This window comes from Aethina tumida, chromosome 1, assembly GCF_024364675.1.
Source record: "Aethina tumida isolate Nest 87 chromosome 1, icAetTumi1.1, whole genome shotgun sequence".
Lineage (NCBI taxonomy): Eukaryota > Metazoa > Arthropoda > Insecta > Coleoptera > Nitidulidae > Aethina > Aethina tumida.
The window spans coordinates 71984267-72011713 of NC_065435.1; the positions used below are offsets into that span (position 1 = coordinate 71984267).

General features: G+C 31.2%; 8 protein-coding genes across 12 annotated transcripts; 4 read left to right on the forward strand and 4 right to left on the reverse strand.

Moving 5' to 3' along the window:
- Window positions 1-138: 138 nt before the first annotated feature.
- On the forward strand, window positions 139-998 carry LOC109609299 (peptidyl-tRNA hydrolase ICT1, mitochondrial). Its single transcript, XM_020025944.2, has 4 exons — window positions 139-367; window positions 421-609; window positions 667-836; window positions 891-998. The coding sequence occupies exons 1-4, from the start codon at window positions 209-211 to the stop codon at window positions 979-981; spliced, it is 609 nt and encodes a 202-aa protein (XP_019881503.1). The 5' UTR covers window positions 139-208; the 3' UTR covers window positions 982-998.
- Window positions 999-1616: 618 nt separating this feature from the next.
- LOC109609300 (putative RNA-binding protein Luc7-like 2) lies at window positions 1617-5706 on the reverse strand. 3 transcript variants are annotated; one of them, XM_020025946.2, is made up of 6 exons: window positions 5221-5249; window positions 5062-5156; window positions 4824-4873; window positions 3112-3210; window positions 2620-3051; window positions 1617-2562 (listed from the first exon to the last, which is right to left on the reverse strand). In XM_020025946.2, exons 4-6 carry the CDS (start codon window positions 3205-3207, stop codon window positions 2266-2268), a joined length of 825 nt encoding a protein of 274 aa, XP_019881505.1. In that variant the 5' UTR covers window positions 3208-3210; window positions 4824-4873; window positions 5062-5156; window positions 5221-5249; the 3' UTR covers window positions 1617-2265. The 3 variants fall into 3 exon arrangements, with proteins under 3 accessions (XP_019881505.1, XP_019881504.1, XP_049817744.1); XM_020025945.2 differs by lacking the exon at window positions 4824-4873 and having other exon boundaries at window positions 5221-5706; XM_049961787.1 differs by lacking the exons at window positions 4824-4873; window positions 5062-5156; window positions 5221-5249 and adding an exon at window positions 3635-4787.
- A 1734-nt stretch (window positions 5707-7440) lies between these two features.
- LOC109609263 (uncharacterized) lies at window positions 7441-9906 on the reverse strand. 2 transcript variants are annotated; one of them, XM_020025904.2, is made up of 4 exons: window positions 9712-9906; window positions 9199-9380; window positions 8963-9146; window positions 7441-7533 (listed from the first exon to the last, which is right to left on the reverse strand). In XM_020025904.2, the coding sequence occupies exons 1-3, from the start codon at window positions 9851-9853 to the stop codon at window positions 9006-9008; spliced, it is 465 nt and encodes a 154-aa protein (XP_019881463.1). In that variant the 5' UTR covers window positions 9854-9906; the 3' UTR covers window positions 7441-7533; window positions 8963-9005. The 2 variants fall into 2 exon arrangements, with proteins under 2 accessions (XP_019881463.1, XP_019881462.1); XM_020025903.2 differs by lacking the exon at window positions 7441-7533 and having other exon boundaries at window positions 8860-9146.
- On the forward strand, window positions 7488-9683 carry LOC109609262 (ribosome biogenesis regulatory protein homolog). 2 transcript variants are annotated; one of them, XM_020025901.2, is made up of 5 exons: window positions 7488-7693; window positions 7761-8250; window positions 8309-8553; window positions 8711-8840; window positions 9187-9683. In XM_020025901.2, the coding sequence occupies exons 1-4, from the start codon at window positions 7545-7547 to the stop codon at window positions 8817-8819; spliced, it is 993 nt and encodes a 330-aa protein (XP_019881460.2). In that variant the 5' UTR covers window positions 7488-7544; the 3' UTR covers window positions 8820-8840; window positions 9187-9683. The 2 variants fall into 2 exon arrangements, with proteins under 2 accessions (XP_019881460.2, XP_019881461.2); XM_020025902.2 differs by having other exon boundaries at window positions 9190-9683.
- Window positions 9907-10156: 250 nt separating the features above from the next.
- Window positions 10157-11494, reverse strand: LOC109609307 (uncharacterized). The gene is made up of 4 exons (XM_020025957.2): window positions 11421-11494; window positions 10851-11000; window positions 10467-10657; window positions 10157-10415 (listed from the first exon to the last, which is right to left on the reverse strand). Exons 2-4 carry the CDS (start codon window positions 10990-10992, stop codon window positions 10275-10277), a joined length of 474 nt encoding a protein of 157 aa, XP_019881516.1. The 5' UTR covers window positions 10993-11000; window positions 11421-11494; the 3' UTR covers window positions 10157-10274.
- A 95-nt stretch (window positions 11495-11589) lies between these two features.
- On the forward strand, window positions 11590-22071 carry LOC109609308 (serine-protein kinase ATM). Its single transcript, XM_020025958.2, has 30 exons — window positions 11590-11867; window positions 11918-12035; window positions 12084-12245; window positions 12300-12538; window positions 12588-12941; window positions 13000-13130; window positions 13185-13418; window positions 13472-14271; window positions 14325-14503; window positions 14557-14710; window positions 14759-15102; window positions 15155-15314; window positions 15370-15650; window positions 15706-15987; window positions 16042-16827; window positions 16882-17119; window positions 17176-17432; window positions 17483-17718; window positions 17770-17995; window positions 18053-18317; window positions 18374-18820; window positions 18905-19100; window positions 19154-19352; window positions 19407-19618; window positions 19673-20268; window positions 20320-20537; window positions 20592-20747; window positions 20802-21054; window positions 21107-21391; window positions 21787-22071. Exons 1-30 carry the CDS (start codon window positions 11703-11705, stop codon window positions 21963-21965), a joined length of 8352 nt encoding a protein of 2783 aa, XP_019881517.1. The 5' UTR covers window positions 11590-11702; the 3' UTR covers window positions 21966-22071.
- Window positions 22072-22503: 432 nt separating this feature from the next.
- On the forward strand, window positions 22504-24074 carry LOC126265553 (uncharacterized). The gene is made up of 3 exons (XM_049967356.1): window positions 22504-22700; window positions 23333-23600; window positions 23651-24074. Exons 1-3 carry the CDS (start codon window positions 22525-22527, stop codon window positions 23789-23791), a joined length of 585 nt encoding a protein of 194 aa, XP_049823313.1. The 5' UTR covers window positions 22504-22524; the 3' UTR covers window positions 23792-24074.
- An 84-nt stretch (window positions 24075-24158) lies between these two features.
- Window positions 24159-27216, reverse strand: LOC109609268 (uncharacterized). Its single transcript, XM_020025910.2, has 5 exons — window positions 27110-27216; window positions 25823-25999; window positions 25284-25774; window positions 24552-25226; window positions 24159-24493 (listed from the first exon to the last, which is right to left on the reverse strand). The coding sequence occupies exons 2-5, from the start codon at window positions 25981-25983 to the stop codon at window positions 24246-24248; spliced, it is 1575 nt and encodes a 524-aa protein (XP_019881469.2). The 5' UTR covers window positions 25984-25999; window positions 27110-27216; the 3' UTR covers window positions 24159-24245.
- Window positions 27217-27447: the final 231 nt, after the last annotated feature.

A 27447-nucleotide genomic window follows, 5' to 3' on the forward strand; every position in this document is an offset into this window, starting at 1 on the left:
AACATTTTTTAAATCTCACAAATTTAACAAATTAAAACAATTTGTTTGAATATATTTTAAAATTACGGATTTTACAAAAAAAATCATTTTAAAATAAACAAATAAATTTTCATAATTAAGTATCATATGAACATTAGAAGAAGAAGATTAACCAGGTTAAATGTTCTGATATAATTCAATCAGAAAACACAAAAAGAAAATTTAAAAAATGAACGTGCTAGGGCGCTATTTTGGACGCCTTGTACATAACGCCGTTTACAACCCGTTATATCCCAACGTAATTAACAGAACAATCGCTTATAAAAGTGCTTTATCTTTGGAAAATTTGTATCCCAACAGTAGTTTGAAGCTAACAACACCTTCTAAAGTAAGTTCAAGTTAATATCTTATATAATATCGTGTACTAAAACACGTTTTCAGCCAAGTGAGGGGCAACATCAAAAATTTAATGGATATATTCCTGTGGAAGAACTTGATATCACATACAGTAGAAGTTCAGGCCCTGGTGGGCAAAATGTTAATAAAGTCAATACCAAAGTGGATGTTAGATTTAAAATAGAAACTGCTAAATGGTTAAATGATGATATTAAGAAAAAACTAATTGAAAAAGTAATACAACAAATATAGCTATATAGCCATTTATTACATTAATTTGTGTATTTTTAGTATCAGGATAAGTTAACAAAAGATGGTTATTTAGTATTTCGGTCAGATTTGACCAGGTATCAACAAATGAATCTGGCTGATTGTCTTGAAAAAATAAGGGCATCTGTTCGGGAATGTCTGGTTGAAAAGACCACACCAACACCAGAAACACAAGAAAGAATCAGAAGAAGGTGCATTAATTGATACAAATTTTTAAATTTATAATGAGTTTTGTTTTGTTACAGAATAGAGAAAGCTGCTAGAGAAAGGTTGGCAATAAAAAGGCACAGATCAGACACAAAGGCAGGCAGAAGAGACCCTGAAGTGAGATTATAATAAAGTAATAATTTGTATATGTTTTATTTTTTTTTAATAATTCTTCCTTTAATTTCAATTGAAATTTTAAAATTATATTTATAAACTAGTTCATAAAATAATATGATCTATCTATTTCTTTTATAAGATATTTTATTTATAACTTAAAATTAATTTTTATGTATCAGTATTTAAAAATTCAAATTTGAATTTTGTGATATATGTCAATATGCAAAAGTCTAATAGTATAGTAGTTAATGTAAATATAACAAAAATAAAATAATTTTGCAATTCGAGTTAAAATTACATTATTTAGTTGTTGAACAATCTACACTATTAACGAATTTTATTCATTTTTAAAAAATTAAGATAGTAAATGAATAATTTAATCTATAAGTGTGGTTAATCCATGTTAATTAACAAAGGTAGTGACCATTGTTAATAGTAAAAAAACGACTTATTATATTTCAAAATAAAATGAAAGTTAGTGTTAGATCTGTATCACACTTAACAATTAGATTCTTATAAGATAAGAAATAAAACATTGTCTATGGATAATTATTATATTAAATTCAAAATTCAGTGAAATTTATACAAATGCGACAAATTTATGGGTAGAACAGTTGTAATCATTATTAATAGTAAATAAAAAAACATTTTCTTTTATGAAACATTTTATTTATACTTTAAAATAAATCTAAAATTAAAGTCGACTTTTCTATCTGTAACGCATTAATCAAAAATTGAAATTTAGATTCAGTCACATATATGTCTTTCATACACAATAAGTATATAAATAAGATAAACAATGAAATAATATTTTCTATGGATAATTCTTAAATCAACTTTGTAGATTTAAATTAGGGTAATTTATATAAATACAACAAAAATAAAATGATAAATAACATTGTAACTTGAGTTAAAATTACATTATTTAGGCGTTGGACAATATAGACTAACTACAAATTATATTGATAACTGGTGTTTTCAATATTTAGTGATGTTCGAGTCGTTTCCAAAGATTGAAACGATTAAACTATTTGAATAAAGCACGTGAAAAGTTGCCCTAATACCATAACATTCGGTAGTAACGTATCTTTAATGTCTGGTCAATTTACGTTTACAAACGAACGTTACAGTACAACAACGTAACCTGTATTACAAATTTAATTGTGATTGTCATCCCAGCTCTGACTATTGTTAAAATCAGCGTAAGAATTTGACGGATACAAAACCCTTTCGAATTCATACAGTGAGACAACCGTTCAGTAACCGCCCAACGCCTCCACACCAGTATTTTATACGTTAGTCACGGTCGCGGTCTCTCCGCCTGTCTCCAGGACTGGTATGCCTGGAGCGAGATCTGCGGCTACGCTCGCGAGACCTCGAGCGCGACCTGCGCCTGCGACTGTCACGATCCCTTTCCCTCTCGCGCTCTTTGCGATCGCGCGATCTTGATCTGTGCCTCTTAGAACGGCGATCGAGCTCGCGGCCCCCTACGTAATGCTCGCGGTGCCTTTCCCTGTAGCGATCCTCACGATCGTCCCGGTCGCGATCCTTGTTCGCCTTGCGGCGCTCTTCTTTTCTTTTCTCAGCGGTTTTCTGGAAACAAAATAATTATTGTACTGAAACATTTGGTTGGAAATGTGAGAGACTTACCTCAAGTTCGGAAAGCTTTTCCCGGATTTTGATGAAGCCTAAATGCAATTTGCCACCGAAATGATCGGCCAACCGCCTATCGTTATCGTGGATACCCAAATACGCAGAGCAAACTTCACACACGCGTAATTTCTGCTGTTGATAACTGCTAGCTGGCATAGAATTCCTGTACTCCTGTTCCGCCTCAAGCTTTTTCTTTCTAAGCTCGTCCACCTCCTCCATCAATTTCATGCTCTCGTCGACGAAACCTTCTTCGCCCAGCTGTTCGGCTTTAGCGAGCTTCTGACCGATTTGCTCAGCCAATTCGTGTACGCTGTTCGCTTTGACGGCCACCTCGGCGGATAATTCTTCTTGTGTTTCAGCTAATCGCTGCTTTGCCGCCTCGGTGCGTCTGTCACAGTCGCTGATAAACGCCTGCAGGTGCTCCATCGCCTATAATAAAATTATAAAGACAAAATTAATTCAGTTTAAATTAGGAAATGTAATACTTACATCAAGATCATAGAAGTAATCCTTGGACTTCTGTGCATTTTCGAAGTCGGCCCTTAATGCCAAGTCATGTATTTTCGGACATTCTCCCAAGTCCATGCGCTGTTAAATAAAATTAATTAGAAAATCTTTGAACTACTGAGGCGCTCCAGAATCAAGAAAAATTGTATATTTGTGTTTTTTTCTGCTACTGAATGATGATCAAATACACAATTTTTTCATGGACATAAATATGCGACAACTAGTTTAAGTAGTTTGACTGAACACGGCAAAAACGTATTTATTTCGAAGATTTATTGTCAAAATAAAAATTGAAATATCTATATTATAACTACCATATTTAATTCGAACTTTATTATTTAGTATTTTAATAAGGTTCTAGCATATAAAGTATGTTACAAAGTTAGAATAGTATTTTTAAAACAAAACATTTGTGCTGTGTTAGTTAAACATGAAAATTGTCAAACAAAATATTTTAGATTCGATAAATGGATAAAATATATTATATAGGAGTGATAAAACTTACAAATCAATGGCAAAATTCCACCCAATGTGTTTTTTTGGGTACACATCCTAAATAGCAGACTTGAATCGTTTTAGTCAAATAAAAAAGACAAGACTAAGGCAGGTGTAACATAGTAAAAATAGTGAGAGAACGCACCAATTTATCGAGACGCAGTTTTATGTGTTTACTTGGCTAGATCCACTGAACGAAATTCCATTTTGTCATACTCACAAAATATAGGCCAGTTTCTTTGGATATCCGAGCTGGCGGCCGCACAAATTGTACAGTCTCTTGATATGTTACAACAATTTCAACATAAAATTTTACACAAATTTTCAATATAAAATAAAATATCCACAGCAGGAGGTACTTCGAACTTCATCAAATCCTTATTTTACAGCATAGAGGCAATAGTTCACAAATCTTAATTTTTCTCTGCACAGGTAACCATATAATTTATTTGTGTGTATATCACCACAAGGCAATTTTATCTGAAATTGATTATTAATAGGAAATTTAAATAAGAAATAGTCTATACTTTGAAACTAAAATACTTTAAAACCTACTAATTTTAAAATGAAAAAAATTGCAAATATCAAGAAACAAACTTTGCCAGCCGTTACAATTTATTGATTCATACTCACAAAACATCCGTATCAGCTTTTATAGTATTTTGTATGTAGTACATGCAGTTTTTCTTTACTTTTCATTTGGCTTATTTACTTACCAAAACAAAACCTCTGTATACATTTTAAAAATGTGGATTTTGAATAATTTGCTTTGTATGATAATAAAATAAAATTTATTATTTGTTAATAAATGTAAACATGACCTTAGATATATATTTATAGAGTGCCAGAATATGCAACTGGTACACTAAAAATAGTTTTACAAATAAAATTCCTCACTGGAAAGTACAGCAATAATAAATTTTATTTGTAAAAATACACCGCAAATTAATCACAAGTTTACCGCTTTAGAAAAATTGGACTACAATTTCTTACCAATATTCCCAAGTTGTTGATTATGAAAATTTCCAAAACAATCAAGAACAAATCAAAAAACATTTACTACAACCATTAAAATGTTGTTCTTAATTGTTTCCAAAGTAAGTTTTTTGTAAAGAAAACATTGCTTCAGAGAGACATTGTTGTACTATCAACATTAATCCTAATAAGTCATATTTTAATACGTACGTCATAGTACTTACATACAAAACTAACACCTATCCTCATCATATTATAGAAAATTGTGAAGTTTCTGAAAACACAGTGCGTTATTAGTGTACGGAGAACCGAATATTCCTGTTCAGTTTTCAATTTAGACATCAGATCACACGTATATTCAGTAAATCTGACAAAATTTCGTCTACGATTCGAAATGCTATGCATGGAGTGATCGGTAAATGAATGTTGATGACAGTCTTAATACTAAAATTGTTAACTTACCGTCGATGACAAGATTTCATGGGGACAACAGCTGAGCAGGAACGATTTGCAGACTTTGGGATCATTAAACCGTACGTGGAACCTATTGTTTTCACCTGTTCGCAAAAGAAAAATACATATGAGGAAAATCAATGATGGGAGGCGTCACAAATTACATACCATTCCGTCCGGTGCCCATCAGTTGGTCGAGCATCGCCCGCATTTGGTCGTGAGCAGTCATCTTCACAACGTTTCTTCTCTGTAACGTCCGAACCAGATACTCGACTTTTCAACAATCAACCTCGTTCCAAAATAAGTGGGTCTTCATCCACGACAGCAATATGAAACAAATATGGCGTATCCGAAATTGGTGCAGTGCGACCAACCTGTACATCAAATCGCATGCGCACGGTGTTGATAAACGCTACGCAATAACCTAAATTTTGATTTTATAAAAATTTTTACAAATGGAATTATTTGGGTATTCTTCACATTTCTAAAATTTTGTGCGTGAGATAATAAGGCGCTTTAACTGGTGGGCAGGCTGTACCATGTGTTGCCTATTTATTAAAAGCCATTATTAATTAAATTCCCTTTAAATAAACTAACCCCAATTTTCAACCTAGTTAAGCTAAATTTTTTAAGTAAGTCCGTTCACATAAAATTACCAAGAGACATCTTTTTGGTTCAATAATTTTTGTGGGGGCTCCATCGAGTGTGTTTTTTATAATAAATTATTTGCAATTTAATGTTATATTGTAATTTGATAATTAATGAATTAAAAAATTTTTCCCCTTGTTAGTTAATTATTTAATTCACCTAAAAATTATTAACAAGTAAATACTCTGACTAAGATATTTGTTTTCATGTTTGTAGTTGTAGAATTTCAAAAAATAAGTGCACGCAAAAAAATCAAAAGTAAAAGCTTCAAAGATCAACAAGTGGTATATATTGACTATAGATATGATACGATCCGGATGGACACCAACGATTACTTATATAATGTGGGAGATCTGTCTAACAATTTCTGAATGATGTATACTGTATGTTCAAAATATTCGAATAAAAATTAGTTACAGCAATGTAAAAATTAACAAATGATAATAATAATAATAATAAAAATGTATGTTTTCTTGAGAATTCATATAAAATGTTTGAGTCAATTTAATTTGATTTTGTTCCATGTTTAATTTACTGTTATCGTTAAACATCATACACATAAAATGTCAAAAATAAAATAAATATAATATTACATAAATAAAATAAAACAACCTTACGTACATTTAGCCTTCCTTTATTTAGTATCATATCCATTATTTTTAATGACTGCTAAACACCTTTTATCCATTGACTTCCTTCCACTGATTTTGAATTTGTTCGTAGAGTTCACTCATATTTGATAGTTTTTTTGCATGGATTTTCCTATCAATTTCATCCAAAAGGTTTTCAATTGAATTGAATGCCCAGAAGCTTTGTACTGGCCATTACACGCACTCTTTGAGAAATGAACCACCCTTTAACTAACTTAGACGTGTATTTCGAATCGTGCTAGAAGGTCCACCTTAAAATCATGTTATCTTTGACAAATGGGAGCATATGATTCTACAGAATGTCACGATAAACGAAACGATCCATTATCCCATCTATCTTAACCAGCGGGTCCATGCCAAACCCAGAAAAACATTCCAAAACCATAACGTCTCCTCCATCATACTTCATAGTAGGTCTAGTGTACTTAGAATTATACTTTTTATTAATTGGTCTTCTCCCCCATGAAATGTCATCAGATTTAAATAATTGGAACCGGCTTTCATCGGAAAACAAAGTTATTTTCCATTGCTTATCTGTCCATTTCACATGTTTTCTTAGAAAAAGTAGTTTTGTTGATCTACTTCTTACAGAAATGAAGGACTTCTTTGGTGATTTTATACCATAGAGACCAGCTTCTTTTAGTCTTCGTTTTATGGTACTCACCGACACATTGATTTCGTTTATGTCTTGATTTGTTGTTTAATTTATATCGATAAATGGACACCTCTAGGCATTTTTAGCTTTAAGAAACGATAACGGATACAGAAATAAATTACAAAATCAACTGTATTCAATATACGGTTTCAGTGTTTTACTTATGAATAAAATTTATATAAAAACTTATAACTTTATACAGAGAGAGGTACGAAATGTTTAAAAACTTAATAAGTATAATATTAATTTAAATTAAAAATAATAATTCTTTTAATAATGTCAATATGTTTTGTAATTTGAACTCTTTAAGCGAATATTTTACAGGTATGCTTAAAAATAATTAAAATTCCGAAAATGAACCGAAAAACTATCCGATTTAGCATGGAATGTCCCATACAGCATTAAAGCGTTGGGAACGAACAGAATTGGCAGCACTGCTTTTATGGTATTCTAGGGACTTTTTGTTTGTCATTGGTCAATCTCACACGTGCGGTTACTAGAAAACCTAGGTTATATTTTCCATTGAATCTGAAAACAACATGGACGTTGTGAGTAAGGTGTTACAAAATTCGGCCCTAGAGGCCCAAAATTTCAAGCCGATTACTGTGAAGAAACACTTAGAACTGGAATTTGACTTAGGAACGCTATTGGCCGTGGATAATAATGATTTCGACGCGAAATTGTACAAGTAAGTCTTTGTTGTATGCACATGCATTTGGTATTTAAATCTATTTTTAACGTGTTGTAAATTGTAGAAGGAAACAAAACGATTATCTCTTAGACTTGGCCAGGGACAACACGCAACTTCTTCTTAATCAGATTTGGGAATTACCGACGGAACGAGTGGAAGAAGCTATAGTTGTAAAATTACCTCCCCAAAAAACAATTTTGCCCAGATTTAAGCCTGTTCCTAAGCCCAAACCGCTGACTAAATGGCAACAATTTGCAAAGGATAAAGGTATACAGAAGAAAAAGAAGAGTAAACTATCTTGGGATGAACAGCTGCAAAAATGGGTTCCGTTATATGGTTTCAAACGGGCACAAGCACAGAAAGATAAAGATTGGTTAATAGAAGTGCCAGACAATGCAGACCCTATGGAAGACCAGTTTGCCAAAAAAATAACGGCCAAAAGTGAAAATGTTGCAAAGAATGAATTACAAAGAATGAGGAACATTGCCAAAGCAAAGAATGTTAAAGTGCCCAGATTTGGTTTAACAAATTCAGATGCCTCTTCAGCTAAAGATGTATGTAACTGTAGTGTTTCATATTGAAACATTTTAATTGATTGTCAATGTATTTTAGTTGCAAACAGCAGTGACAGTGGCCAAAGCATCCACAGCTAGTTTAGGTAAATTCCAAAATAAATTGCCGAAAGAGAAGGAAGCCAGAGGAGTGGCTGATATAACACCAGGTCAATCAAGAAAGCGAAAGTTGCCCCCAGTTTCAGGTTCACATGAAAGAGTACACAATTTGGAGATTGTTGAAAATGTTCTCAACAAAAGGCCAAAAGTGGACATTGAAAAAGCTGTTTCCATACAAATGCAACAGTAAGTATATTTTACATTTTTTATACATTAAATTACCCTACAATATCACAACTATCACTACTGTATCAATTAATTTGTTAATGCATGTTTTCATGTGTCACGTTTTTTATGAGTAATACACTAGTAATAAAAAACTACTAATGCCTTTTGTTTTCAGGAGGTCAGAAGAAAAAGAAGAGAAGCCACGCGCCAATAAAAGTGGCAAGAAGCCAAAATCCAAAAGTGGGAAGAAAGGCAAGAAAACACATGGACGGAAACGTCGCTAGGAATTAATTAATTATTAGTTGGTAAGTAATATATTAGAAATCAAAATAAAATTGTTTTTGAAAGATTATTTATAAAATGAACAGTTTAGAATTTCAGTTTTTGATTGATGGTGCATTAATTTTTTCTTCTGATTAATACATACTAACTGAACATTTTTCAATTAAGTGGTGATCTTGTTCAACATATCAAGAGTGCTCCCAACCCAAAGAAGGGTCCTTTGTCACTGCCATATAAATAAGCGCGCCTTTTCCCGGCAAAGGCTTCATTGCAATATATGTCCTTCTATCTGGGGACCATTTGGCCATATAGTCCTTCCTACATGAGCACTAAAATAACAAAATATTTAACAAGTACATTTTGTTTCAGTAGACTATCCACCTTATCCTTTACGGCCGCCTCTGTTTCTTCACCTTTAGGAACATTAACCTTTTCTCTTTCGGCATACAGTTTCATCATTTGGAGCAGATACTGGAAGAATTCGTTACGGTTCTTTTTTACTACGGGATCGCTCGACTTCATGCTACAAAGGCGTGCCATCCATTTTCTACATATACCCTTGTCTGGAAAATGTGTACATATTTAGATTTAAGTTTTAGGTATAAAGTATTTTGTATCATATAGAGGTAACAGCAAATGTGACAGGATTGGGATAAAATAATTTTAATCAAAAAATAGAGTAGAATTGTTTTAAACCAAAATCTGATACTCAAATAACTGTAATAAATGTTCTGTTTGATAGACTAGATTCTATTTTTATAGAGCATAAATGCATTTCATGTTTGTATTGACAATATTTATTAAACTAGTTTTAATAATAATTTGTTGTAATAAAATACGTTATACAATTAAATGTTAAGATAAAATTTCTGTTTTAATTTAACCAAATATTACCTATGTCATTTGTCATATCCTGTATCATATTTTTGGCCAATTTCAAATTCGTAAAAAATTCTTCATCATATATGTCTAAAATAGTTCTTTTTTCGAATAGACTAGGGTTCAGTAAAAAATAGTCGGGTTTGTTTGTTAACATTTTTTAACTGAAATTTAACTGTAATGAAGATGAAAGTTTATGAAATATAATTGACAAGTTAATAACTGATTACATTTACAGTGATTGACATATTCATTTTTTATTTTGTTTATTTTTCTAAAATAGGTAACTTATTCAATATTTATGATTGATTCATTACGAATCTAAATCATTGCTAGGTTGACATATGAATTTTTTGGAATAACTTGATTGTAATATAATAACAATAATCTAGGTAGATAATTGTGTATAATATTTGGATATAATATGGGAACCAACTATTTAGATTAAGAATAAACAAAGTTATTTTTTACAATTTATTTATAAACATGGACATATAAAAAATTATGATTGATATTTTTCGTTTCTTTTAATCACATCATTAAACATTTGTAAAATAAGGACTGATTTTTGTACATGTTTAAGAATGTTCCCAACCCATAGAGGGATCTCTTGTCACGGCCATATAAATAAGCGCCCCTCTTCCCGGCAACGGTTTCATCGCAATATACGTCCTTTTGTCCGGCGACCATTTGGCTATGTAGTCTTTTTTGCACGAACACTAAAGTTAAAAAAATATTAAATGAGTTCCGTTTGATTCAGAAAAAGATACCCCTTTTTTATCTTTTTCGGTCTCGGCCTCCGCTTCGTCTTCTTTAGGAGCATTCGCCTTTTGCCTCTGGACGTACAAGTTCATCATTTGGAGTAGATATTGAAAGAATTCGTTCCTATTTTTTTTTACTAGGGGATCGCTCGATTTCATGGCACAGAGACGCGCCATCCATTTTCTGCATATTCCTTTATCTGAAAATTAAATAATATTTAGTTGCATTTAGTTACAGTTTTAGCTAGTTTTGAGACGTATCTGTTGTCTAATCGCATAACTTTTTGTCAAAGTAAATTTAATCAGATAATACACTACTAAACTATAATTGTAGTTGAATATTATGATCTTTTTAATTATTAAAAATATTGTTTTATTAAAACAGAATGTTACCTATATCGTTTGTCATTCCCTGAATAATATTTTTGGCCAATTTCAAATTCGTAAAAAACTCTTCATCATAAATATCTATAATAGTCCTTTTTTCGACTTTGGTTTCATCAATAAAAAAGTAGTCTGGCTTGGATGTCATCATTTTTAAAACTAAAATTTGACTTGAAAAGAGCAATGAAAAATGATAAATTTTTGATAAATTGCGTAAATTTTATTTGACGTTTATAAGTCAATTTTCTATAAACAATTATACAATTTTGTTTATCCATATAAATAGTTTCAATAAATTAAAATATAATCGTGAAAAACGAATCATAGTATCACACATTTCATACGATGCTTAAATATAAAATTTAATAAAAGGATAAAATAAAATAAAGGTAGATAATTTTATTTATAAAATATCTTTTAAATTTTTAATTGTCATATGAAATCAGGCTTATAAACTGATTATGTAAAAGTGTTTGTCTAAACTAATTAATTCAAATTTAAATAATTCAGACAAGTTATTCAGTTATTATCAATTGTTATTATATAAAAATATTTTGTGTTCAAAGATTTCAATTTTACTTGTAACAGAGACGATCTTTCTGTTTCTTTATTTCTATGGGTAGGTTAGCTGTTCTATTGGTAGTTCTAATATTGTCATTTATAAAGTTTGTGTTCCTCCTTAACAACACAGTTTTCAAATAATTCTTAAAAAACATAAACTATATATGATGATTGAGTTTTAAAATCATCTCTTTCGTTTTACAAACATTTCAAGTGTCAAAATAGTGTGTTACTTGTCATATACCTTTATTTGTACATCTGTTTAATTGTTAAATGTAACTGAATATTAGTTAAGCAAACATGAGTTTAGATGAAAATATAGTACTATTAGATTCTAAACGAATCACAGATAGAAAAAAAGCTTGTGACTATTTTATGCAGAATTTAAATGATCCTGATATAATTGAAAGGCTTGAAGATTCATGGAAGAATTTATTCACTGGTGTACAGAATTGCCTTTTAAAGGTAAAATTCCATTATATTTAATTAATTTATTTGAAACAAAACTCTTTCAGGATGCTGACAAAATAATCGATGATATGAAGAAAAAAGGAACTAGTCAAGATGTTGTTAAAATCACAAATGTAGCAAGTGATATATTTTTATCTGTTCTTAGATTTGGTCTTAGAGAAAGTAAGTTAATATTAATTGTGATTATGAAATAAATAATTTAATTTTCAGGAAATAAACTAAATGTCTATGAAGTTACAAGTTATATTGTTAACTGCCTCCGAAATGAGAAAATGAAAAAATGCTATGAAAGGACCTTTTTGCTTGCTTTAAAAGATACAATTCTATCTCATGAAAAAAATAGATCTGAGTTAGACGCTAGTGATTGGCAACGTTAGTAGTTTTAAGTATAATAAAAACATTTGTTCTATAATATTTTATTTTTAGTTGTGTTTGATTCAATAAAGACATTATGTAAGGATAAAAAAGGAACAATTGATATTCAAAGTCTTTACATAAAATGCATGATGTTAATTATTAAATATGGACCAGATTGCAGTTTCCCAGCAACAGTTTTAAGAAATGAACTTCCATTTATTATAACTCTTGTTCAGAGTATTAACAAGAATCATCACAAAGGTATTCAAGAAGATATTGTAGATATTTTAACAGATTTTTGTTTACATGTATGTAAATCAATTTTGTTTATATTGTTTTTAATATTGTAAATTTTAGACTGCAAAGGACAAAAGGTCATCCTGCTGTGAGCTAGGCGAATGTACTTTTCCAAATGTTGTTGAGTTTTATGAGCTTAATGGATCTGAACACAGATTAAAAGTGAAATTAATAGATTATTTTTTATTGCAAGTAAAAATTCACCATCCTAATGGGGAAAAAGAAGATAATACTCTGGCAGTGAATTGGAATATTTGGAAAAAGTATATGTATAAAATGTATGTTATTTTAATGAAAGAAATGGACTTTTATGTCGCTAATACATACAAGAATGCTTCAATATTCAAAACCACAGTCCAACCCACAAAAATATTAGACACATTTAAGATCTTATTTGCTGAATTAACTCAACAGGTGAGATTAGTTCTGTAGTTTGTATTATTATTAGTATATATATATTAATATATTTTAGTTATTGGGAGCCACAGATCTGAATTTAACTTTAACATCTTCATCTCAAATTCCGTCAGCAAAGCGTCAAAAACTTGAACTTGGTATTCATAATATGATATCAAATATAGAAATTCTAAAAGATTGGCCATGGTAAAATTATATGCGTTTTAAATTCGCCATATTTTATATAAAAATAAATTTTAGGATTGATTTGTTAACAACCACCCTTAAAATGTATCCGAAATTGCTAATTGAAGACAACTTTTTATATTTATTGCAAGTTTTAACAAATATTATAGTTGATAGTCAGGATTTAAATTTGAAGTACCATGCTTATGAATGTTTAATTGTGCTTGAACAATTTGAATCGCAAATGCATTTTGAACATAATGAAGCTGTCCAAACATTTTGGAGAAAAATAGCCAAGTTTGCTGTACTGTATGTTATATATTTCAATCATTTTATAAAATTATATTATTACACATTTTTAGGTCTACAAATCTCATCGAGAATACACACATATTAATCAATAATTTGACCATAAGAAAAGACATACTAGACAGTGAAATGGTTCTGAAAAACTATTTGCAGTCGCCAACTACCAGTGTCAACGCTATAAAAACAATTTACACTCTTCTCTCTACTGTGAAATTCCGTAGAATCGGCACTGAGAGACAAGAATCGATTGCCAGGTGGTTGTTAAATTTGGAGACGAAATTTTTGTCGCAAAAAGAGAGTGCGGCTATATTTGGATGTATGTGCTTTAAACAATGGCCCAAAACTACTCCAATTCAGTTGCCTCAAACTAATCTCAATATATACTCTGAAGTTGTGTCATTGTACAACAATATAAACCTTGATAATTTAGAAGAACAAAGTCCTATAAATAAAACAGAATTAGAGGATGTAAGTGTTGATTCTGTAATTTTAAGCAAACTTTTGGATATCTTGCAAGAGGAGAATTATAATAAAAGTGATACTAAAGAAGTTTTGCACATTACGGAATTTATATTAAATTTATTAGATTTCATGATGAGTTATGGTGTAATCACAGAAGAAAGTTTGGCGAATTCAGTTTTGTTTAATTTAATGCAGAGTAACATGGAAAAAATGGAAGAAATATCTAAAATGGAAATTCACGTTCTTACAAAAACAATCACACATTACCTACCTGTACTTCACAGAATGTTTTTACCAAGAGATAACAAACTTTTGAATACAGCTTTGAGAGGGACAGTAACTCAGGCTACTTTAGGGGCCATAGTAAACGTTTTGCAGTACATTTATAAAAGTTAGTTTCTGAAAATTGAAAAAATAATGGAAATTAATTTAATGTTATTGTAGAAATTGCTATGGGACAAACGTCACAACAATTGTTGGATACTAAAACGTCCATAATTAAATGTTTGTTAACTTATGGTTTCATAAGTGGCACTAATGTTTTATATCAAGATCAAATCAACATTCTGGAGATGTTGGTCGATTTTGAATATACTTATACAGATGAAGAAGATGTTAAAATAGTAGGAATTTTGCTTGGAATAATTGTCAATATATTTTCATTATTGTTTTGTAGGTTTTGCTTATTTTGGACCATTTGAAATATACAAAATCCGATGTTTCCTTAAAACCTCATATAGTTAAAAATATTCTTTTAAATTTTGGAGAAATTGGAGAGGAATATTATAAAATTTACGATTATGCTGTGAAAATACTACAGTGTCTTAAACGTAATTTGGTTAATACTATGTGAGCATTTTTTAACTGTTTGTTTTTAGATTTAATAAAACACTTTGGGAATTTAAATCATTCATACCAAGAAAAGGTTATAGCAGTACTGATACCATTCTATTCGTCAATAGATAATTATGGCCCGAAAGTTGCGTTGGAAATTTTAGGCTGTATTGAAGTATTATATCAGGTTAATCCAAGTGAAGATTTTTGCACAGAGGGCGGTAAAGAATTAATACAAATTGCCTTATTACTTTTATCAAGCCCATACGTTGAAATAAGGTTAAAAGCAATAAATACTCTTATGGAGTTTTTTAAAGTTACTTCACAAAGTTGTGAAATAAAATATATGCACAGACAGGAGATAATATTTCATGAAATTCTGGAACAAGTAAGGATAAAATATATCTCATTAAATTTATTGATTGTCTTTTTTGTTTTAGAGTCGCAAGTTTCTTGCTGAAGAAAATTTATCAGAGGATGATTTATCCATCAGAAACTCGACAGTTTTGTTGACTTTTTCCAAATTGATGTTGTCATGTTCTTTTTGGATTGAAGAATCGTTTCTGGGCTTGTTGAAACTTGTACATGAGACCAAATTGAGTAAGATTTTTTGATCTCTTTTATATGTATTATATTATACGTTTTATTGTTTCAGAATCAGTTAAAAGTACAATAGAAAAAGTCGCCAGACTAATTTCTGGTGGAAAATTGGAAAACGCATTTTTAGAGAGTCATCTTAAAGGAATATTAGAAAAATGGATTGATCAAGGTTATAACATAGTTAATTTTCCATTCTCAGTATTTAACTGTGCAAATAAAACTGAGTTTTACACAAAATACTTAGAAATTTGTGTTCCTTTGATCATTAATAATGATAAAAATGGTCTCCTGGAAGCTGCCAATAGTTTGGGCTTGACAGAAAAGAAGCTAATTGAAGTAAGTTGTTGAAATTATTAGAAAAAAACCATTTAACGGTGGCGTCGTGTTTTAGAGGGCACTTCCTAAAATATTCACAAAAATTGTCCATGAAGAAGTAGAAAATTTACGTGTCGATAGAGTAAAATTTAACACGACAATGGTTCAACTTTTTGAAATTTTAGGCAATGATTGTTTAATAAATCTATTAAGGAACAATTTGGATAAAGTTATTCTGAATTTGGTTTCTTTAGTTAGTGATGAAAAATGCATTTTAGAACACTTTAAGGAGCGTGTAATATTTTATAACAAGTACTTAAGTTATAACCAGTTCTTAACTAGTCTACAATTTTTAAAGGTATTAAAGTAACTAATTGTTATTCATTAAATATACTACTCTTATTTATTTAAGGAATTTTTACAAATGGAAGATGTCTGTGTACTGTTAACAACAAGATCTGATATATTAGAAAGATTAATGTTGAGTCTGAAACTAAATATTTACAATTCTGTAACGTTGCAATCTAGATTAAAGGCATTACATCATTATATTTTGATTCTCAAACTGGTTATTCCAAAATTACATAAAAAAATAAATTGCATGAATTATTTTATTAGAGATTGTACTTACTCATTTGTTAACTTGATAAAAAATCACAATTTACTCTGTGGGAAATTTACTCAGGTTTTACTTTTATCATTTTTAAACTTCTTGAAACAAATCTTGCCACAATTTTCTGATAGTTTTCAACAGTTTTTCGTATTTGTTGTGAATTTCTTGGAGAATCTCATTTTAACTAATGAATCTATAAAACAACCTAGCCTAGAAATTTTGAAATTTCTAATTCTGGAAAATCAACAAGTATTCTCAGACAATATTATAAAATTGGATGAATTTACACATATCGCAGAATTCACAAAAATAAATTCCATAATTTCTAAAATAAAGTATGAGGGCAAGACTTATTCATTTGCCGAAGAAATTGGGCTCTTCTTAACTAACAATGAAGACTGTTCTACGTTCAGAGAAGAAACATTGAAACATTTACGTCAAGTGCTTAGTCTACAAAAGGACGAATTAATGGCGATGTATGAACAGCTAAAGGAGAATCGCGGCTTCTCTGAAGACTGCGAAAAGAGCCTGTTGCATAGATTGGTTGCCACACTAACAAAAATTTCTCGTAGTTCAGATAAAAACGTAAGTTATTATTATTTACATTTGCCTTACACTTATAATCACTATGTGATTTAGGTGAGCATGGAAGCGGTCAAATGCCTTGGAGAACTTGGTCCAGCAAATTTATTAACATTAATATTACAACCAGAAAAAGTTGATGAAAATTTAAAATGTGCTCCATTCGAGTTGATCTGTGGGAAAATTGTCATGTTACTGTCTAAATATATTGTGGATAGCGACATAGAAGTTGTTAAAGTAGCATCAATAGTGCTTTATTCCGTTATGGTATCCAAAGAGTCCAGAAAGATGGCGGGTAATTATCCTATAATTTTATTTAAATCTTGAAACTTAACAGGACTTTTTAAGCAGGTTCATCATTTAACTTTGGACAGGGAATTATTAATGATAATTTTTTGGTACCGTTTATGCCGTTAGAAAAATCTACCGCCTCAACAAACGTGGGAATAACCAATGACTTATTTATATCCACCATGAACTCAAATGATATTTGGTGCCCTACAATGGTCACTCATGACGAATGGATTGTAAAATTGGTCACAATGATTTTGCGTACCTTCAATGACAAATCTTTTATGTCCAAATTGATACCAATTTGCGAGAAAAAGGTAAGTGTTGCATATCTGCTTAGATTATGTAAATATATTGAGTTTTACAGGTTGAATTGTGTGAGGAGCTTTTACCTCTTATAATACATTTACTGCTGCACGTACAAAATGAGGAGGTCATTAATATTATGCGTACTAAAATAAATTATTTCTTTGAACAGCACTGGAAATTCTCACAGAATAAACTATCAAATAATGTGATAGTAAGTGATAAAAGAACAGTAAAATGCATGTTAAGTGTGGTTGATTTCGTACGACTCCAAAAGGCTTACACTAACACAAAAAAGTAAGAATCACATAACGGATGCAATGCAAATATTTGTTCATTTTATTTTAGATTGCATGATTTAAATTTATGTTATTTGAACGTGGCTCAAGCTTCTCAATATTGCGACGATCATTTTGCGGCTATTTTTTATGCGGAACTCGGCTGTTATAACACTTTGGAGGAATTGGAGAAACAAAATTGCAAGACTTTACCAGCAGGTTATACGAAATACGATGTAATTTATGATAGTTTAGATCAAGAAACTTCCAAAGCCATGCATAATATTTACAGAACCGTAAGTGAATATAAATATTATATAATCTAAGATATTATATATATCATCATTATGTAGGCATATAAAACTATTGGTGATTTGGATGCAATCGCCGGTTGTGGCATTTCTTTCATTTTGGAACCTGAATTCCGCGTTGAACAATATAAAGATACGAACCAATGGGATCAGGTAGCACATTTTTATGAAATGCAGGTCGGTCGCGATCCATTCAATAACAAATCCAAACTAATGGATAGTTTAAAGATGTGTTCTTTATATGAAGTTCCACTTTTATGCACAAGTAATTTGGAAACTCCTCAATATGAGTGTATGTGGAGACTTGGTAAGATTTGATTTGAAGAATTGAAAGAAATTGCATTTTCAGTAATGATTTTATAGGTCGGTGGAATTTGGAGGAAACGATTTCAGATTCCAATGCAGAAGTGACGAAATTAGATTTCAACAAGTTTCAGTATTACACATTAAAATCAATGCATGACAATGATACGTATAATTTTTCTAAAGCCTCAAAAATGGAAACTTTGAGTTTACTTGAAAATTTAAAACACATTAACTTAAAGTGTTGTAAAAATTTCTATCCAATATTAACAGAAATACAATGTCTTGTTGAAAGTTTAGACTTTTTTGAAGCTACAGAAAATAATACCATTCAGGAATTGTTGCATAAATGGAAAAAACAAGATCTTATTACTGCCAGCACAAATTTTGAATATTTAGAACCAATTATTTCACAGAGAATTGTTATGTTAAAGAACTATTTGAAAAACCGAAAAAGTAATGCGGATTTACAGTCAAGTTTGATTGAAATCATGTTAAACTTTGCAGGTATTTATTCTATATATATATATATATATATATATATATATATATATATATATCACAATAAATTATCCTATTTTATATTATTAGACTTGGCCCGAAATGAAAACAAATATCGCGTTGCGTCCAGGGTGATCAGCGATCTTCAACAGATACCTAACATTGAAAGCACTGTTAAAGCCAAAATTGAACTGTCTCAAGCTCAATTATGTTGGGCTTTAAATGACACCTCATCAGCGAAACATATTTTAAACAAACTGGGAAGAAATACAAACGAAAATCCTAAGTAAGGTAATTTTTAAGTTTATATCATTATAGTAAATAATTTACTATTTTCAGCATTCGTTCAAAAGCTCTCAAATTATCCGGGCAATATTTGGTGGAGACGTACTCTGAAAATAGACACACTATATTAAATGATTACTTCATAGAATCGCTTAGAATTATTGAATCGGCAGAACTCGTTATGGAGGAGGCTATGAGTGTCGTAGATACGTTTGACAAACTAGCTTCTTTCGCTGACAGAGAATATCAACAGGTTTGTAAATATATAATATCTTTACTCCACATTCTATTAAAAATCTGTCGCCAGATTGTAAATCACATGAAATCAGACTTATTTCAAAAGAAGCTTACTAACATGAAGAAATCCAAAGAAACCGCATTATTAATCAGAAACAAGCGTGGTGCCACCGACGATGAAAGACGTGCCGCAACCATCCACGAAAAGCAAAGTAGAATAGACGAGTTGGAAATAGAAAATACGAAAAGAGAACGAGACGGTTTCCTGCAGTTAGCTATTAAGTAATAAAAATTTAACTTGTCATTATTTGATTTCCAAAAAATGCCTTCTTTCAGATTTTATTTACGGAGCCTGCAACTGAGCGACAAGAACAACATACGCATATTTCGGATGATGTCTCTGTTCTTGGAAAACCGTAACAACACTACAATTAAACCTGCACTTGATGATAACATGCACAAAATACAGACGTACAAATACATCGACATGCTACCGCAATTGGTTCCGCATTTGTCCGACGCCAATGATCTATTCACCACCGAAGTCACTACAATTGTGCAAAAGTGCGCTTTGGACCATCCCCATCACACCATTCCGTTGATTTTAGCCCTGGTTAATGCGAACAATGATCGAGAGTTCACCAAATCGAAAACCACTACTTCTTCGAACGATGCCAGAGTACTGGCTGCAACTAAATTATTGGCTAAAGTCAAGAAGACTTCCAAGTCGGATTTGATAACCAAAATGAATGCGGTGGCTGTTGCTTTAATAGAGTTGGCTTATCACGATATGGGGGAAGTGAGAAGTAAGAAAAAGGAGTTTACTATTCCTTCCTCGTTGAAAATAATGAAGATAAAAAATTACGACGATGTGCTGTTACCTACTGTTACCATTCCTGTCAGTAAAAGCAATACTTATAAGAATATAGTGGGTTAGTATTTAGATTATTACAATTGACTTCATTACTTAGTGCGTCTTGTAGGCATTAGTTGTTTCAAAAATACATTTAGTGCTGTGGGAGGTATAAATGCACCGAAACGGATTAAATGTAGGGGAACCGATGGCAAAGAACGGTCTCAACTAGTTAAAGGCAGAGATGACTTAAGACAAGATTCTGTTATGCAACAGGTTTTCAATATAATGAATAATTTATTGTCCGGAAACAAACAAACCTCGGATTTAATCATCCGAACATATAAAGTAAATAATTTACATGTTGTCCAATACGATTTTACAGAGACTTATATTTTATAGATAGTGCCTTTGTCCATGAGGAGCGGTATTTTAGAATGGGTGGATAATAGTATGCCTATCGGGGAATATCTTGTGGGTGAGAATTGTAATAGTGGTGCTCATTCGCTGTACCGACCTAAAGACATGTCACCTGCAGAGTGTCGGAATCAGTATAAAGTATACAATTATTTTCTGTGCGTTAGTATTGTAATAATATTAATTTTTATTTAGAAAACTGTTGGAGAGACTTCTGAAGTAAAGCTGAAAATATTTAATGTAATTTGCGGGCGATGCAAGCCTGTTTTCCACAAGTTTTTTGAGGAAATGTTTCTACAGCCTACAATTTGGTATGAGAGGCGTAGAGCATACATTAACAGCATCGCCACAACTAGTATGTGCGGATATATCTTGGGTATTGGCGACAGACACGTTAGCAACATTCTTATTGACAAAAATACCGCCGAAGTTATACATATCGATTTTGGTAGGCTCATGAATTATTATTTTATAGTTTGTTAGTAATTTTGGTTTCATAGGAATCGCATTCGAACAAGGCCGTTGTTTACCGACCCCCGAAACTGTTCCCTTTAGACTTACTCGGGATATAATTGATGGAATGGGTGTGTCTGGTGTAGAGGGCATGTTTAAAAGATCTTGTGAAAAAACTATGGAGGTTTTACGATCAAACGCCCAAACAATAGTAACTATTTTGGAGGTACTACTTTATGATCCGTTGTACTCTTGGAGTGTTACACCTGCAGAGGCCAATAAACGTCAAACCGACGAAGACGCTTCTGTTTGTAATGATCTATCGGATGAAGGTAAAAACAACTATATATATATATATATATATATATATATATATATATATATAGTGCGTGATTACAACTTGAATTAATTGTTGTTTATTGATTGTACACTATTATGTGAATTAAGTAATTTATTTTATTTATTTATTTACTTGTTTGCTCTTAATACAATATATAATAAATAATAATAATAATAATTATTGTATTATATATTTTATGGGTTTCAAAATGTTATTTTTGATAAGTAGCGTACTTTAGCAGATTCTTTTGTAATATCTAGCTTAAATTATACTTACATACGAAGTCTTGATAACTCGAATTATTTTTGCAGCAAATAATATTTCGAGTTATCGAAATTCGACTGTATTATATATTTGTATGGAAATTAACCATGTTTATTTTTTAAGATAATGTAGAATTGAACATCACTGCGGAGAGAGCGTTATTGAGACTACGTAGCAAACTACAAGGTACTGAAGAAGGGAACCAGACCAGTATTGAGCATCAAGTTGGTACATTAATTCAACAGGCTATGGATCCATCAAATTTATGTAGATTGTTTCATGGTTGGCAACCTTATTTGTAAAAGTTTTATATATCCCGTGTTAAAAATTATTCGTTAGTTATCTATGTTTTAGTTAATATTTTTGTATTCAGTTATTTTTCTATTCAATATATTTGTTCTATATTTATATGTGTTTTATTCGAAACTATTACGCCAATATATATTTGAATTTTTATATTAAAACAAATATACAGGAAATCACATTATACTAAACTAAAAAGGGTCTCAATTTATAAATAAAATTACAATTTAAAAATTGAAGGCACTATATGCCTTGACTGGCATGAGATCATCAATACAAACTAATTTAAAAATTCGCATGACAAATATTCCTTCGTAATCGCTCAATTAAATTCCGACAACCCCAAAAATCATCCACTAGCACAAATATTTGTTAACCCCATCAATTCGGAAAAATCGAAACAGATGCCATGCGGTAATCTAATTTGTCCTGTCACGCAAACTTCCCTTTTCTGGGTCAGCGGATTCCGCCCCGTCACAATGATATCGCGTCATTATCCAAATGAAGCCAGTCAGTGTCAGCGCCAATTCCGGGATCTATAAGCGCAACAAATCCCACATGCCGTTTATATATGATGAAGGAATATTTTTGAAACCCATTCCCTCGATAAACAGGGTAGAAGAGAATAAAAAGTTGTGTAAATCGTGGGAAACCGACTTGCAAACATTTGAACGTTTGCACGCACACCAGACTTTGTCGAGTGCCAGGCGATACGCACATTTTCATTGTTATAGGTAGGTTTTATTTACTTTCTGGATGCTTGTCGAAGTGCTATTTTATTATTTGAGTTGATATTTTTACGGTGTGGTAATCGATGGAGGACACTTAAATGCCACAGTGTCTGTTGTGTGTATGGTAATGTTGAAAATAATCGTCCAAAATGTCAGGCAATGCACCACACAATCACAATTTAATCCGCTGACTAACTGAACATACAATTGAAGTACATTTTAGAGGCAAATACGTAATATTTTATTTTGATAAATTCTAAAGAGTTAGACATGTACCTATTTCTACGACTGATTGATTGACATCGTATCTTTAATCTTAATTAGTTTATCTTGTTTTCAAACACCGATACTTAACGATCACATCATAAGATATGTCGTAACAAATGTTCATCTCCATATGCAATCAATATTCTAACAATTGCATAAATCTTTTCAAAACATAAAACGGTAATTTAATACATAAATTTGAATTTAATGATACAGTGCCAGAAACGTATTATGCAGTAGTAACATGCCTTAATAAACGAGGCGTTTGAACTGATAAAATAAATTATGCATCATTTTAATTGCCCACAATTGTTGTATTCATAGATTTTAATTTGAATTAATGCATATAAATTAATTTCGTGTTTTAGAGATACCGTTCCGTCTGATTCATTAGACATTGCTTTATCAGCAAAGTATAATCATGAACAAGAATTGTTTCCAGACAAAACTGATTATTTCTACCAAGCTGAAACATTAGGTGAGAAAACGTGGAGAAGATTAAGAAATACGATAGATGTACCCAAAAAACCTCCAGAGTTTATAAAATTTAATGAGAACGCAATAGGAGGAGGAATATCAGTGCCAACTTGCATTCGAAGGATAAAAGTTCCAGTTATGCCTTATAGATACAATCCTGTAAATATTTAAGCCTTTTTAAAATTTTATATTTATTTTGTTTGTTGCAGGAGCATAAAGTGATGATAACAGGAATAACTGAAAAAAGGGACCCAAATAACGTGAAACTAATGAATTCCTCCCATCACTCGTCCCTAACGAATCCAGGATTCTCCAGACAATCCTTAGATGGGAATATTTATCAGTATTAAAATTACACAAAATATATTTAAGATAACTGCAACTTTATTGGCTCTTAACCATCAAATCTCACGGTGAATTTATGTTTTACCGTATAACTGTTATCCACTAATTGACAGTAAAAATACTCGGGGCAAGAGCTCATTAATACATAATAATTTACTTGTATGTTTCTCTGACCATAAAATGAATTGCTAAGCAAACCGCACTGAAACATAGCGATTCACACTCTGATTCGGACAGACACGGAGGAAAGGAAAAATCCTGCTTAATTAATACGATTAATTTGCATGGGTGGCACTAACGAAATTAGAAGAGGTTGTTATGAGCCATGACGAATCAAACTTGAAGAGTTTTGTTCAATAAAAGTAAAATACGTATATTTCTACATGTATAGTATATTAAAATTTAGATAAGTGTATAATAATGATATTAAAAAATTATCAAATAAAAAAGTGTAAGTTTTTATCGTATACATTCGATAGGGTTTGCCTTTCTATTCAATAAATTCTTGTGGCATGGCAAAACAGACAATTTCCTGCAATTCGTCTTCATACCTAGATATTTTTCTTGTGGCTGACTAATTTCTTGATTATTTTTCTTACTTTCCACTGAATTTTTGGTTTTTTCTATAAGTCTATTCATAGCTTCTCTTGTCTCCTTTGGAAATGTTATATTGCACTCCTCAACGTTATCTGACCATTCATGAGAGTCTAAAATGTAAATTGGTTTCATTAATTAGTTAATTTATAAAAGTATTTATGAAATTACCAGTTTCCTGTCTATCGATTTTAGGTGGAGGCATTGAGGCTATCTTGTGCTGAATGCATTTGATCATTTGATCGAAATTCTTGTTAATTTGTTGCTTAGTTAGCTGAGAAGACTTATTTGACGGCTTCTCCTTTCGTTTCTTTGGACTAAATCTATTAGCGTATTTTTCTATTTGTCCTCTAACAAAACTTTTGTTCTTTGCAAGTTCCTTTGCTTTGATTTCTTCTACTTTTTCAGCTAAACATACTTCAGACGTTTTTCTATGAACATCATGTTTAACCTGAGGTGGCTTAGGAGGGATTTTCTTCATTGATTTCTTTCGTCTTGCGTCAATATCCTTCGTTGGTAGTTCAAACTCTGAACTTTGGCTGTGGTAAATATTTGGATTGACATATTGAATTATACTAGTCTGTGAATACGATTCCAAAGCTTTAATGGGATCCTGTTCAATTTGATAAATCTTTTTATTTGTCGGCTTTGTGGAAGACACTTGTTGAGAAGCCAATCTCTGGGCATTGCAAGAAGTAAAATGACCAAGTCTTTCCTTTTCTCCCTGATTACGTCTGCAATGACTTTGATTGTTCCCTTGTGAATTGCGGGAATTGATCTGGTGCATGTTTTGTATCGGCCTTTTATAATTTCTTCTAACAGGTTTTTCTGGCTCCCAATGAAGACCTTTAAAATAAAAATTAGTCATTTTTTAAGATGTTAAAAATTATACTGGAATATTACCTGTAGTACTGGTTTTTTGATCAATTTTCTTAACAGCAGTTGATTCAGTTGGCTTCTGGTAGTCGTTGTGAAAAATTTTCTTTTGTGTACAATTATTCGCACAGTTCTTTATTTGAACTTCATGACTGTTTGTTATGTATTTATTCATTGAGTTGCTTATGGTGTTTTGGCTACGCTTCTTTGTAATAGGAGGTATCTTTTTAATTTCTTGAGTTATTTCATTATTCTTTCTCTCATTATTGTTATCGCCACACTCATTATGAGTAACATCGTCATCCAGCAAATTTTCAAGCAATGTGTTCATTATGGTGTGATTTGGGATGTTTTTGCCCAACTTTACGGGTTTACGGTTTTGAACAATTGGTGCTGATTGATTGTGTTTAGCTTCGATTTTTTTGAAACTCGCCATAACGGCTTCAGGGCCTTTGCATTTCGTATTTGGCGCTGAAATACTCTTGTTCTTTGTTGTACTTTTGGGATTCATAGACAGACTGAAATTTGGTAGTTAACAAAATAAGTTGTGTTGTGGGGTTTATTACCTTATTTTCACAAATTGGTCATATTCAGTACCACATTTCGGAGGGATGGAGGTTCTCTTCTGGAATTTTCCTTTAGATTCAGTACCCTTCATATTGAATGGAGGAGTATTGCTAAACTTCTTTAAGGCCATCCTTCTTGAGAAATTTCTGTCCTCTGTCATAACACACAACTTTACCCTAAACAAAAAATAATCAAATGTTATTATTTTATTCATGTAAACTATCATTGATTTATGTTAGTAGAAGAAAAAGGAAATGTTTCAATAAATTACTGCAGCTAGCTGAACAGCGGAACCAATTACAGTTTTTTCGAAGTAATCTAAATCGTTCATATAAGTAATCCATTTAGTGAAAGACATGTTTATGAGATACGAACGCTGGTGGATGTTCGGTGAGACATGACTGTAAAAATTTAATTAGTCATACAGGTGAACATTCCCGACCATTCCAACATGGCAAAGTAAATCCACACGTGCTGTTTTGCCTTTTTTGCTCGAGGAAACAACCGGAAATACGACTGACTAGAATGAGTAACGAGTTTTTTCCAATCCGATATGCAACCACAGATTATTTGTTGTGAAACAGTTCTAAACGTATCATAGTGCAAATTTATCAGTGTCTGAAGTGTTTCTTCTTCGCTGCTCTATTAGAACGGCACTCTAATGTCGTATGATGTATTAATAGTTTTATGTTGAAGGAATTAAAAGAGACATTGATAGAATTTTCATACTATACAGAAGCAATTCAATGAAAATATTACTAACTGATATACAAACATTAAAATAAGGAATATGGTCCGTTAATATGGAAATAACTCCATAACCATTTTATAACTCGAATTTAATGACAAAAATAAGTACATAATGAGTTATAAATAAAAATACGGCATATACATAGACATAAATTGCCATATGTCATAAAATTATTTCAGGTACTGACTAAACTAGTTTTAATTTATAATCAATAGAAAGGTTTGGCATGAAAAAGATGGAGAAAAGCAAATTTTTCTCACACTGTTGGTTCTAAAACAAAATTGAATGTATAGAAACCATAAGACCATATCAAAAAAGTGGTGCTGATGTGTGTATCCAACACTTTAAACCGTATAAAGTGTAAAATTAATTGGCAATAACCTATATGGTAAGTGATTCGCGCAATTTTTTTAATTGCTTCCATTAAACATTTTAATCTAAACCTCATTAAGAACTTAACAAGTTAATTGAATTATTCGGTTAATGCAAGCAATATAAATGCAAATTTTATTTGTATGTCATTAAACTTACCTACCGCTGATGATCTTCTTTAGAAACCCATTCAAAATGTAAAACTGCTGAAAATAATTTAAAAAAATAGTCTAGTCTGACAATGACATCAGAAACAGTTTTGAAAAATGAAGTTCTGTTGAGTCAAATATACAAATGTCAAATCTGTCAACATAATTTTGCCATTGTTAATAAACAGATTGTTTTTGTTATTTTATCTAGACAAAATCATCTCCACCATAGCAAATTAGAATAATATTCTACATTGTGTTAGCTCTGTGAATAATTATAATAATGTGTTGAGCAAAATAATTGGCCTACACTATATGATATCAATACGATCATAGTTTGTCTTCCACAGTT